The 14,816-nt window shown below is 35.5% G+C and overlaps 1 protein-coding gene across 12 annotated transcripts in view; it reads right to left on the minus strand.

Moving 5' to 3' along the window:
• The window catches only part of CSNK1G3 (casein kinase 1 gamma 3), a 105,424-nt gene that overhangs the window by 35,528 nt on the left and 55,080 nt on the right, over window positions 1-14,816 (minus strand). For all 12 annotated transcript variants that reach the window (XM_050795556.1, XM_050795554.1, XM_050795557.1 and 9 more), the window contains exons 5-6: window positions 8,367-8,515; window positions 5,924-6,158 (exon numbers count right to left, since the gene is read on the minus strand). In XM_050795556.1, coding sequence (XP_050651513.1) covers window positions 5,924-6,158; window positions 8,367-8,515 — 384 coding nt within the window. The remainder of the gene's footprint in view (window positions 1-5,923; window positions 6,159-8,366; window positions 8,516-14,816) is intronic.

Consider the following 14,816-nt stretch of genomic DNA (forward strand, 5'->3'; position numbering starts at 1 on the left):
TAAACAAAACTTAGAAATAAAAATTTTCTGTGCAACTGAACCCAGTACATGCATTCACTTAATTCCTAAAGTTCTTCTGAAATCTAGTTCTCTTAATTTAGACATAATTCTAGTAAGTTTGGTGACAAGGCCAAAAGAAGTAAACCAAAGGTAGAGAAAAGCGAAGTATTGTCAGCAGTAGCTATACTACATACAATATCAAAAATTAAGGGAAAACACAGGTGAAAGTCAAAAAAAAAAAAAAAAAAAAACAGAGAGAGAGAGAGAATCTATTAAAAAGTATAAATAAGGCCAGGCGCAGTGGCTCATGCCTGTAATCCCAGCACTTTGGGAGTCCGAGGCGGGCGGATCACAAGGTCAGGAGATCGAGACCATCCTGGCGAACACGGTGAAACCGCTGTCTCTACTAAAAATACAAAAAAATTAGCCGGGTGTGGTGGCGGGCGCCTGTAGTCCCAGCTTCTAGGGAGGCTGAGGCAGGAGAATGGCGTTACCCTGGGAGGTGGCGCAACTTGCAGTGAGCAGAGATCGCGCCACTGCACTCCAGCCTGGGCGACAGAGCAAGACTCCATCTCAAGAGAAAAAAAAAAAAAGTATAAATAAAATTGTCTCCAAATTCATTTAAATACAGATATCCATCCTAACCTTCTCCAACTGATCTTGAGAATATTGCTATATAATAGCAATCATATTAAAAAACTATACCCTGAAACATCAAGAAAATATCAATTATGTTCATTATACTCTAACAAGAAATTATACAATACATTTTAAACTGTTAAAATATAATTACAAAATGTAAATACATGTTTTTAAACTGCAGAAAAGCTGTGTGAGCAGCTTAAAGAACAGGCCTCAGAAATTGAGACAATTAACCCAGAAATTAAATTATATTAATCACACCACAGAATGACAGCACAGAAAGAAGGCATTTTTGGAACACCGTAATTATGTGGTTCCTTCTCTCCTATTCAGAGAACTTACCACTTAGAAGCTTGAAACATCATTCTTCTATGAACACAGGTTTTTACTAACACGAAGCAACTCCCAACTTATCCCTCAAATGCTAGTTTTTTTATTCTTGAATAATAAATAAAAATTTAAAAATAAAAGACTTGATTTTTATCTCAAGACTACTCATCAAAGAGAAATAGACATTATTTACTTAATATCAAATGACTTCAACAAGAGAAGACATAAAAGGGAAAAACAGTCATCCAAAGGAAGATTATGAGGTTCAAGGCAGCTGACAAAAGTCTTTAAAAAGACATTAAAAAGTAGACACATGATCAGATGTAACACAAAAATAATTCAATATGACAACACTAAAGAAAGTTTTCATGCAAGGACACCATGGAAATCCACATCTGTAACACAAAGCATTATCAAGACTGCATCTTGGACAGAGACTTAAGCAGATATAAGAAAGGTATAAATGTGAACTGCAATGTCTGCCTTCTGAACATAAATCACCTAGTTAAGATCAACAGATACTACAAGAATAAAATGTTAATTCCTATTATGTGATTTTACACTATTCTTCTATATTATTCTATTAGGAACATCTTTTTCCTTTTTAAGTCTAAGATAGTGTCAGTCTCCAAAAAGGAAAAATACTTACAAACCCATATAATGTTCCTTTGACCAAACTCTCTATTTTGAAAAGTTCATGTGAGCAAGAAGTCCTTGAGTGCCTAAGAATGAATGAATGGATGGAAAGATGGGTGAATGAATAAGGCTTTAAAAGTAATCACCAAGATCCAGGCAAAGCAGGGAGGGCAGAAATAAGATATGCACAAATTAAAATCACATTAAAAAGTCATGTTTTCTCTGCTCCTTTTCCTTCTTTATCTCTTCCTGACTCCTCACAAAACCAAGTACTCTAAACTGAAAACACCACTATGTATTCCATGTCCAAAGGCATCACAATTTACCAAATGTTTTAATTCCTCAGCATCCAAATTCATATTACCTTAGCTTACTCTTAATTTTTAAATAGGAATTCATGTAATTTTAGACACAAAATTTTTTATCTGTTAATATTACCCACCTACTCCTGAGTTTTACATGAAAACTGAGGGTGTTTATAAATGGGGAAAAGTAAACATTAAACATTCACTGTTTGCTAAATAAATAAATTTTTGTTTTATTCCTGAAAGAGGAGTAAAGAGAGATTATTATAATAGTTAAATCTCATTTCCCAGGTACTGATGACTTTTCCTAACAATGACAAACAAATCACACTCACTTTGCCATTTCTACAAATAGAATGCTGTTACATTTACCATTGTTCAGATAAGGAACATTAGGCCCTAAGGAAGTTGTGACTTCATGTCTCACAATAAAATAGTGGTGAACCTTTGTTAGTTGTTATAGTCTGCTAACAACTCCCGTAAAATGAAAATTTCTCACAGTCACTGCACATGTAAATAAAGTGTGCCTGGTTTTAATAGAAGTCACAATCCCAAAAGTTGTATAGCTACCCAATCATATTTTTAAATCTATCAGGAAAGTCAGCTATTGAAAGCTACTCCCTGAACATATTAACTGAATAAAACTCGTGTTTTTAAATTTTAAATATTTGAAACTTACTTTTCTTAAAAAAAAAAAAAAAAAAAAAAAAAAAAAAAAAACAGTAAATTTACATTTCTCAGGCATTTCAGATGTCTGAAAACAAAAAATACCATAAGCCTACAGTCAGGTCCGCTGTCAGGAAAGATGTCACATCTTATTGAGCTATGATTGAGAGACAGAGCAGGGACATGCTCTATAGAGTAGCTAAGGCTGAGGAGAATGGTTAGAGAAAAAGCTAAGATCGGGATCTGAAAGTTGGATTAGACGACTTCCAAGATCCTGTCCAAATCTGTGATAGCATATCTGAAGGTACTTTTGAGCAGCAGTGATGGATATATATTGATTTCACATTTCTGTCTATCTGTTGTGAGATGTTTAACGGTAACTGAAAGCAGAACAATATCTAAAAGCAGATAATTAAGTTTGTACTTTCTCTGATATGAATACTGAATGTGGCAAATATAATCTAGAAGTGACTTTTTAAGAAACAAAAGTAATTCAATAGGAAAGAATATATCATAGAAAGAACCGCATCCCCTATCTCACACGATATAAAAAATCAATTCTGATGGATCACAGATATAAAAAGCTAAAACTATAAAGCTTCTAGAAGAAAGCATAAAATGTAATGAAGGTAAAGATTTGTTCACTTTATCACATGAAGGTAAAGATTTGTTAGAATTCAAAAGGCAATAACCATAAACAAAAAAATGGATAAACTAGACTTCATAAATACTTAACAGTTCTGCTCATCAAAAGATACCATTAAGAAAATGAATAGGAGCAAGCCAAGGGTGGAAGAAATTATTCACAATGTATATATATGACAAAATAATCATACCCAGAATATATAAAGAACTCTATAAATTAACAATGAAATGACACACACTTCTCAAAAGAAGATATACAAATAGCCAATAAATACATGAAACAGATCTCAGAAATAATAATCACAAGGAATTAAAAGACCACCCCTTGGCCACTAGAATAGCTACAATGAAAAAGACTGACAAACTCTAAACGTTGTCAAGAATATGAAACAAACAAAATTCTCATTCATTATTGGTGGAAATAAAAAAAGGTATGAACACTCCCCAGAACAGACAGGCAGTTTCTTATAAAGTTAAATAATACCTGCCATAGGACCAAACTGAAAAATATGCCCACAAAAAGATTTGTAAGAATATTATACAAGTTTTATTTATAAGTCAAAAACTTAACTCAAATATCCATCAACATTCAAATGGATAAGCAGTCTGTGCTATGTTTATGCAATGGAATATTACTTAGCATTAAAAAAGAATAAACTACTGATATTTGCAAAAACATAGATGAATCTTAAAGACATTATACCAACCAAAATAAGTTGGATGATTCTATTTACATGAAGTAATAGAATCAGCAAAACTCAACTGTTGTGATACAAATCAGATTGGTGATTGCTTCTAGAAAAGGAGGGGAATGACTAAGATGGGTAAAATGGAAGTCTATAGGATAATGAAAGTGTTCTAAATCTCGATAGTGCTGTGGATTACATAGTGTGCACATTCATTAATACTCACAAATTTATATAATCAAATGTTGTATACTTTACCCAATGTAAATTTTACTTCAAATAAAAACTCTTCAATAAAATAAGAATTACAAATGCTATAATTCTATTAGACTTGCTATATAAAGTGGTATCACTTGGCAATCTGAAACTACTTTCTGAGTATCCTCAGCTTTTAAAAACAAGTAAATATATTATGAGTAGTGATAGCCAGATTTCTCACTGTTGGTTAAAAAAAAAGATACAAATATGGAAAAGGGATGGGAATTACAAATATAGAAAAAGGAAATACTATTTTGTACTGACAGACTGAAATTAAAAGTGTATCAGTGTAAACTCAAAGTTTTTAACAGATATTAATGTATGTGTGTCACACACACACATATATAGGCATATTTCTATGTGTGTATGTATATACATACACGCACAAACATTTCCTAGTTCTGCTGCAGAAAGGGCCTGGCAGTAACAACATACCACAGTAATGAGCATATCCAGTGGCCAAATCTTGGTTTCTAAATACCATTATCCAATAAAAGGATTCAGAACTTCTTGGAGAAAAGGACTGATTATGGGGCTGCAGAAGAGAAACTGCAAGATGAGTTTATTTATAAGAACTTGCTGTACCAGAAAGAAAGAACTCAAAGATTCATGAGAACATGTCAAAAGGACAGAGAAGCCAGCTTGAAGGGGCAACCAGTGGCCACATCTGGAACCCTTTGGCTATCAAAATAAATAATAATGCATTCAATACATTACATTAAATAAGGTAAGAATTAATAAGTTCATATAGACGTAAGTCAATAACTGGGGGACAAGGGAAGGCTTCGGCTTACATTAGAATATCAACTGACAAATAAGGAAATATAAACATTAGAAATAATAGAGTTAGAAAATCATCAATGGATGCTAAATCTAGAGGGTAAAAATCTGATGAGGAACATGTTTACATAATCCCAAAATCTAACTACAAGAAACTTTTCAGTAGAGAAATTTGGCAGATATCACCCAAGCAAGCAATCCCAAACTGATGCACTAAGAACACATTACTTCTGTGATATTTGTGCTCAAAATGCCTACCCAAATCTAGTCAAAAAGAAATAACAGACCCAAATTGGAGATATCCTATAAAATAGCCTGAGCTCCTAAAAAATATTAAGGTCATGAGCCATAAAGAATGACTGAGGAACTGTTTCAGATGAAAATGATTTAAGGGATATGATAAATATGAACCTGGGCGAAGGAGGAACGCTATAAAAAAATCCTGCGAAGTTGATATTGTTTTACTCTTTTTACCAATAAGAAACCCCTTAAAACGGTTAAACTTGTCCGAAGTCACAGTTAGCATACAGGTAAGCCAGCTCTGCCCACCTCTAAGGTCATGTACTTATTAGGCTAGTTGCTATTTCTGTGGCTAGCCATACTGGAGAGCTATAGTCTCAATCCAATATTTCCACATGCATTAAATTCAGTTAAAATTTGGTATTCTCTCATATTTTGTAAGATAAATAATTAAAAGAATCCCCATAACTGTATCAAAAATGCACACTTCAAGTTATATAAATACAAAAAATACAGTGAATGTAAAGATAGCTGTCAATCATTTACTCTATAGTAACTTACTTTCAAAGCGTTTTATTAAAATATAAGTGAAAGTAAACTCTAGGTAGATCTGATAAGTGAAAATTATAATAAAAGCTATTGTAATCTCAAAAACTGAACCATAACAAATAAAAACGCACAGTGTTAGCATAGCTGCTGAATTCAAACTTCCATACTTACGAAAGGTACACATACCTTTTCCTAAATGTGTGTTTATGCTCATATATCTAGCTGTTCCTGTAAGGCTCTTGTGTTCTCTGTATGGTATGTGTTTCTTTGTCTCTGGATCAATATATTCCTTTGCCAAACCAAAATCTATAATGTGAATAACTTGCTGGGTTTTGTTTCCTGGTCGTCCTATTAAGAAGTTCTCAGGTTTTACATCTCTGTATATCAAGTTCTTTGAATGGACATATTCCATGCGAGAAATCTTAGTTTAAGAAAAAAAGAAGAGAAGTTTTATTTTGGGCTTTGACTAGCCTAAGCAAGTATGATAAAGGCAAGACAGAATGAAAATATACAAAAGAAATAAATCAGAAATTGTTTCAACCCTTTAAAAGTAAAATGATGTCAGCCCATCGTTCTTCAAATACATATAGCAAATTACAATTTAAAATCTTTGCCTTTACTATTATGGTCACTGCTAAACAAAAGTATTTGAATTTTATGAATTCCTTTCATATCAGTAAGTCTGATTCAATCAACACTTTCAGAGGATGCTACTTCATAAAATCAAAAAGTCATATTGATACAAGACCTTGAACTCAAAAGTATAAGCAGACATATGCAAAACGTTGCAATATAGTCTTCCTTATCAACTCAATAACCAAGCAACTTTTACAAGTATAAAAACAACAGCACTATTCAGTATCTTTTTCTTTTTCATAACATGTTTCCCTTACTTTTTCCTAGGTATTAAACATTTAAAAATGATTAATCTTAAAGTTAGAAAGATCTTAAAGCTAGAAAAGTCTGGAATCCAACTCTAATATTAATAATATAGCTCATTTTTATTAATTATTTTACAAATTCTCAATGTTCATTGGACAAACTGTCATAAAACAGAGTATTACAAATAAGAAAATAAAACTGCTTCACTTAGTGATAATCATGGTTAACAATGCAATGTAAACATATGGTTACACAGGTCATTTTCGTTTGCTTAACAAACTTTGCAGCATACAATATACAGTATTCTATGTCTATAGATTCTTAATGATATGAGCATTTTCAAGGTCATGAAATATTCTTTGTTTTGTTTGGGGGAGTTGTTTGGTTTTTTGGTGTTTGGTGTGTGGTGGGCGGGGCGGGGTGGGGCGAGGAGAGGACAGGATCCCACACTCTGCCACCCAGGCTGGAATGCATAGCTCGCTGCAGCTTCAACCTTCAACCTCCGGGTTCAAGCAATCCTCCTGCCTCAACCTCCTCAGCAGCTGGGACTACACAAGCACACCACCACACTCGGCTTTTTTTTTTTTTTTTTTTTTAATTTTTTGTAGAGATGGAGTCACACTAAGTTGCCCAGATTGATCTTGAACTCCTGGGCTCTAGTGATCCTCTAGCCTCAGCCTCCCAAAGCACTGGAATTATAGGCACAAGCCACCACACTTAGCCTATGAAACAATCTTTAATGCGCACTTTTTAATAGCTGCATATTTTCCTCTGGCTATTAATTTATTCAACTAACCCTGTTATTTCTGCACATTTGGGTTGCTTCTCATTTTTTTATTATAAACATCCTTTCATATAAAGCTTTAAGCACCTGTGAAAACATCCACAGGACAAATTTGTAGAAGTAGAATTAATGAGTCAATGAATAAAAACAATTTTAAGACTTCTGCAGCACACTTCTGTTGGCATTTATTTCAAAACTGCCCTAAAACATTCTCTAATTGTTATCCAATGGATTCCCTGAAGTCTAAGTAGTTTATCAAGACTCTCTAATTCATTAGTTTGCCGCTTGTTTTTCCAGGTCATAAAGTCTATTACCAAAATTAAGAATCCATGTTTCTGGCCGGGCATGGTGGCTCACGCCTATAATCCCAGCACTTTGGAAGGCCAAGGCAGGTGGATTACAAGGTCAGATCGAGACCATCCTGACTAACATGGTGAAACCCCATCTCTACAAAAAATACAAAAAAATTGGCTGGGTGTGGTGGCACGCACCTGTAGTCCCAGCTACTCGGGAGGCTGAGGCGGGAGAATAGCTTGAACCTGGGAGGCAGAGGTTACAGTAAGCTGAGATCTCACCACTGCTCTCCAGCCTGGGCAACAAAGCAAGACTCTATCTCAAAAAAAAAAAAAAGAAAAAAAAAGAAAAAAAAATCTATGTTTCTGAGGTTCTCTTTTGAAGTATTCATCTTTTATATGAAGAAACGGCTAGTGACAACTTAATTATCAAACTGAGCATTTTGATCTTAAAGCAATTATTATATTAGTTTTCATACAAATAAAATATACTTGACTCAGTTATTTTAAGTTACATGGATCCCAGAAAGACAGTATGAAAAGTAGAAACATTTGTATTAGGTCAAATGCTCTGTAAGACAATATCACAGAACTTTAAACTTTTAATATGAATTTGTGACCAACAACCATGTAATCGTTCAAACAACTTCAAATACCCTATTTTACTTACCAGTTGTATAGCTATCATGAGAACTGTTTTAAGAGAAAATGTTCTGTCACACAAGTCAAACAAGTCTTCCAAACTAGGTCCCAGTAGTTCCAGCACCATAGCATTGTATTTACCACAAGGGCCGAAATAGTAAACTTGAGGTATACCATCTGGGGGAAAAGAAATACTCATTTAATAATTTCATCATCTTAAATACTAAGGTTTTCCTCTTAAAAACTGGTTTTAAAATTTAGTTTCAAGAACTAAAGCAGTACTATCACTTTTTCCAAATACATAACTTTTCCTGACCAAACCTCCCCACCTCCCAATACCTTCTCTTTGATGTTCACACTGTAGCCTGGATACACCTCTATTGCAGCTGCGTGACTGAATTACATCATAAACAGTACTTCATTCTTTCTCTCTACCACCTTACTACTGGACAAAAGCTGGGCTTTTTAGCTTTATATTTCCATAGCCTGGAGAAACGCTTAGCACACAGTTAAAAGATTCCAGTTCTATTGAACAAGAGAGTCGCTACTGGCTTTAATAACCCTGTGGTAGGCATACTGCTAAGATAACCACTGTCAAGATTCCCATCCTCTGGTTTATACACCTTGTATAAACGCCTCCCCTTGAAAGCGGGCAGGATTCCTAGGATCTCACTATTGTGACCAGGCTAACTTATATGGCAGATGTAATCAAGGCTCCTATCAGTTGACTGTAAGTTGATCAAAAGGAAGAGAATCCTGGTGGACCTGACCTATTCAGGTGAGCCTTTAAAAAGATGGTCTAGAAGTCAGAGATATTGGAAACAGCAGAGAAACTCTCCTGCTGGCCTTAAAGTAGCAAACCACCATGCTGTGGAGCGAGCCACATGCCAGATAGGAATCCTCGAGGAAGTAAGGGCCACAGTTCTATTGCCATGAGGAACTGAATTCTGAAAGAACCAGTGAACTTGGAAGAGAGTACTGAGGCTCATGTAAGATTGTAGTCCAGGCTTACACCTTAATTTCCACATGGTAAGACTCTAAACAGAAGACCCAGCTAAGCCATGAGTGTATTCCTGACCCACAGAAATTGTGAGATAGTAAAGTCTTTCATTTTAAGCCAGTAAGAGCTAGTAATAATTCATTATGAAGCTATATAGAATAATACAAACTCCAAATATGAAGTCTGAATGCCCAGAAGTCATCTGTATTTTATTTTCAGAACTAACAGATTCCCAATAAACTGAAATATAAGTGATCAATTTACTTTATATGGAAGTTGTCAGAATCAAAACGGAGTCACTTGTATTAAAACCCTGACAAACAGAGCTAGGGAAGGAGATGAAGGGAGGGTTCTCACACATATATATGCCTGATAACAAGAACTATCACAAAAGACTGCAAAAACCACAACCTGGAACAAAAGCTACCACAACCTTACAAAAAATTACTCTGCAAGGACATCTGCCCAGGAACTGCCTGTCCAACCATGGACTGATGCCATTCTTGTTAATGATCCTTGTAGCCAAGGATAATCTCTCAAAACAACTTACGTGACCCTCCTCATTTTTCCTTTAAAAATTTTTGTCTTCCTTTACCTCCCTGAATATACTCACGTATATTCCCACTGTAATGCCCACTCCTAAATAACTATCATTTTCTTTTAGACAGTCTCCCTCTCTATTATTTAGTTTGAAACTTAACACTGCATTTATCTATTAGCATGAAAAAAAGTCTCAGTTTTACTTCCAAGTGATTTTTTTCAATATATTGAAAGAGAAAACAAATCTAATGAAAACTTCTCATTCTTTTTAATAAAAAGTTTTTTTAAATATAACATTCTTATTATTTACCCTATTATTTTGAATATAAATTATTGCAGGACAGAACAGAAAACAATGAACTAAAAATCAAGACAACTACATTCTTAGTGTCTAACCTAATATTCATCAGCTGTGTGGCTAGCTTGTCATTCAGTCTCTCAAGTGGGCCTCAGTTTACTAATCTATAATAATATTAGTGATTTGGATAAGACAAGAATTTCTTGGATATGAATATGAGTGAGGCAGCAGAACATCTACAGGTGGGAATGTAAGCTAGTGTAATCACTGTAGTCCCAGCTTCTCGGGAGGCTGAAGCAGGAGGATCGCTTGAACCCAGGAGGTGGAGGTTGCAGTGAGCCAAGATCACGCCACTGCACTCCAGCCTGGGTGACAGAGCAAGATTCTTTCTCAAAAAAAAAAAAAAAAAAAAAAAAAAGAGATAGTGTAATCATAGCAGGAATGGATACAAATTCAAACTGCATACATGGTGCCCTCCCCAGAAACGGAGATTCTGATACACCCCAATATGTATATATCAGGACCCCCTGCAAACACACACATATCACACATGCTTGTCCCATCTCCTCCTGCTACTAGGAATCAAAGCCACTCCTACCACAGCCACTCTTACACGTATTTGTCATATCTACCCCTCACATGTGTAAAGGCAGAGAAAAGGTTCAGAAACAGGGAATGAGAGCCTTGTTAAGTTTATTCCAACTCTAAAATCCTGCTTTTACAATGCTATATACATTAAGAGGCTGGAGATGCAATTAAGATTTACAAATGGCTCTCAGCTACTAAGCTTTTAAAATTCTTTCCATAATGCTTTTTCCCCCTCTCTGCCACTGAAAGTTATTAATTTACATCCTCTCAATTTAACAATGTCTAATAACTTATTCCACTCCAGTTTGTTACTTCTGATATGCAGGGTGCATGGAAACTAGATCAAAACTTGGTACAACTATATACAAAATGTAAAAATAAAAAGGTTTTGAACTTCTTCAATGAAAGGACTGTCGGCTGGGTGCGGTGGCTCATGCCTGTAATCCCAGCACTTTGGGAGGCTGAGGTGGGTAGATCATTTGAGGTCAGAAGTTTGAAACCAGCCTGGCCCACGTGGTGAAACCCCGTCTCTACTAAAAATACAAAACAGCTGGGCATGGTGGCGCGCGTCTCTAATGCCAGCTACTTGGGAGGCTGAGGCAGGAGAACTGCTTGAACCCAGGAGGTGGAGGTTGCAATGAGTCAAGATTGCTCCACTGCACTCCAGCCTGGCTGACACAGCAAGACTCCATCTCAAAAAGAAAAAAAAAAGGACTGTCAAAAGGTTCTCTACTTCATTCTGAATCACCATCTATATTCCCAATAGCTAACGTTGTTGAGAAATGACTTCTGAGTACGACAGACAGCAGTGTATTTTGGTTTATAAAATGACTGTTTTTTTCAAAAGTTTTCAACAGTTTCCAAAACAGGAAAACCATTTAAGGAATTTCACTGTCTTAATTAATTGAACAAATACTTACTGAACATATACTATAACTTTATGGGACTGGGTTGGGCATTACAGATATGTAAGTGAATGAGAGACCATGCTAAGAATGCTTTAATCCAGGAATACAAAGTTGGGTTAATATTTAAAAATCCATCAATATAATTCACCATAATAACAGAAGAAATGGCAAAAACCATAAGACCATCTTAATGGGTGCTAAGAAAGCATTTGATATAACACTCAAAAATTTGGAATAGAAGGTTTCTAAATCTGATAAAGGGAATACAGGAAAAACTACCAGCTAACATCACATTTAATGGTGAAAGACGGAATGCTTTCCATTAACGACTGAGAGCAAATCAAGAACATTCACTTTTAACTTTGCTATTCAAGAGTACAATGAAGCAAAATAAATAAATAAAAAGCATTCTCAAGAATGAATGAAGAGACTCTTACTTCAAGAAAACCTGACATTTATTACCAATAATAAAATTAAAGCTTTCAAGCAATTCGAATTTTGTAAAAATTTTTATATGCTATGATGAACTTGACAGTTTTCCAATACTTAAAAACTTGTTCTGATAGAACTATGGTGATATTAGCTATTATGATTTAATGTTGGGTAGTGAAATGTGTTAGTATTTGAAATACATGCATAACTCAATGAACTAGTGTCCTCCAAAAGATAATGCATGTAGTTACAAAATCACACACGGGTAAATGGTTCATTCAAACTACAATGGATTTTAATGAATGAGAGCAGAAAAGGTTTTTTGGTATGATTTCTATACTCTACATTGTAACTGACCTTTAAGAAATGACTACTTGTCAAATTTTGGTTTAGTTTCAAAGGCATATTCATAATTTAAAAATTAATTAGTCAAGACTGACAGCTGTGGGTTAAAACATTGATGAGAAGAGAAAGTAGTACATTTTTGGAGGTAAATTACCCTATCCTTTTGCTTTTGGCGGAAAATTACCCTATCCTTTTCAAAGTAAGCATAAGTATGCATATAATGATGTTCAAGCTTCACTGTTTGTTACAGTTACAAAAAGAATTGGCAGCTACCTAAAAATCCACCAATTCTATGCTAATTAAACAAAGTATTAGTTTGGTGCAAATGTAATTGCAGTTTTTACATTGTTGGAATTTGCCGTTTGATATTGAAATACATTATTAAATGTGGTCATGTTATACATCATTTTAATGCGTGTTTCTCATTTTATTATTTTTGCTAATGACATTACTTGTTGTTTGCTTAAAATTTATTTTAGACTGTGGAAATGTTAGACAAAAAGCAAATTTGAGTGATTTTCTTATTTGAGTTCAAAAATGGGTCGTAAGGCAGTGGAAACAACATGCAACATCAACAATGCATTTGCCCCACAAACTGCTAACAAACATACAGTATAGTGATGGTTCAAGAAGTTTTACAGAGGAGACAAGAGCCTTGAAGATGAGGAGCATAGTGGTTGGCCATCAGAAGCTGACAATGACCAACTGAGGGCAATCATCAAAGCTGATCCTCTTACAACTATATAAGAAGTTGCCAAAGAACTCATCATCGACCTTTCTATGGTTGTTCAGCATTTGAAGCAAGTTGGAAAGGTGAAAAAGCTCAATTAGTGGGTGCCTCATGAGCTGAGCAAGAATTTTTTTTGAAAACATCGTTTTGAAGTGTCATCTTCTCTTACTTCACACAACAATGAACCATTTCTCAATCGTATTGTGACGTGAGACAAAGAATGGATTTTATATGACAACCAGTGACAACCAGCCCAGTGGATGGACCGAGAAGAAGCTCCAAAGCACTTCCCAGAGCCAAACTTGCACCGAAAAAAGGTCATAGTCGCGTTTGGTGGTCGGCTGCTGGACTGATCCACTACAGCTTTCTGAATCCCAGCGAAACCATTACATCTGAGAAGTATGCTCAGCAAATCAATGAGATGCACCGAAAACTGCAATGCCTGCAGCTGGCATTGGACAACAGAAAGGACGCAATTCTTCTCCATCACAACACCAACCACATACTGCACAACAAATGCTTCAATGGGCTATGAAGTTTTGCCTCAACTGCCATATTCACCTGACCTCTCGCCAACCAACTACTACTTCTTCAAGCATCTTGACAACTTTTTGCAGGGAAAACATTTCCACAACCAGCAAGATGCAGTAAAAATGCTTTCTAAGAGTTCATCAAATCCCAAAGCACCAATTTTTACGCTACATGAACAAACAAACTTATTTCTTGTTGGCAAAAAATGTGTTGACTGTAATGGTTCCTATTTTGATTAATAAAGATGTGCTTGAGACCAGTCATAATGACTTAAAATTCTTAGCCCGAAACTGCAATTATGTTTGCACCAACCTAATATGTCATACCCATTCTATGGAATATAATACAGCCTTCAACTATCTTTGGAGATAACTGTAAAAGACAAACTTTTATTACTTCTTATAATACTGATTAAAATTTTTGTTGTTTTAAACCATGTATTACTTTAAAAAAAATTTTTTTTTAAATGGAGTCTCACTGTATTGCCCAGACTGGAATACAGTGGTGCAATCTCAGCTCACCACAACCTCCGCTTCCGAGTTCAAGGGATTCTCCTGCCTCAGCCTCCCAAAAATAGCTGGGATTGTAAGCACCTGCCACTACGCCCAGCTAATATTTTTACTGTATTTTTAGTAGAGACAGGGTTTCCCTATGTTGGCCAGGATGGTCTCAAACTCCAAACCTCAAGTGATCCACCCACCTCGGCCTCCCAAAGTGCTGGGATTACAGGCGTGAATCACCATGCCTGGCCTTAAAATATTTCTAATGAGTCATTGATATGGTTGGCTGTGACCCCACCCAAGTCTCATCTGGAATCGTAACTCCCACAATTCCACATGTTGTGGGAACCCAGTGGGAGGTGACTGAATTATGGGATTGGGTCTTTCCTGTACCGGTCTTGTAATAGTAAATGAGTCTCACAAGATCTGAAGGCTTTAAAAACGGGAGTTTGCCTGCACAAGCTCTTGTCTGCCAGTGAGATGTGCCTTTCACCTTCCGCCATGATTGTGAGGCCTCCCCAGCCACATGGAACTGTAAGTCTAATAAACCTCTTTCTTTTGTAAATTGCCCCATCTTGGGTATGTCTTTATCAGCAGCAAGAAAAC

This window comes from Macaca thibetana, chromosome 6, assembly GCF_024542745.1.
Source record: "Macaca thibetana thibetana isolate TM-01 chromosome 6, ASM2454274v1, whole genome shotgun sequence".
Taxonomy (NCBI): Eukaryota; Metazoa; Chordata; class Mammalia; order Primates; family Cercopithecidae; genus Macaca; species Macaca thibetana.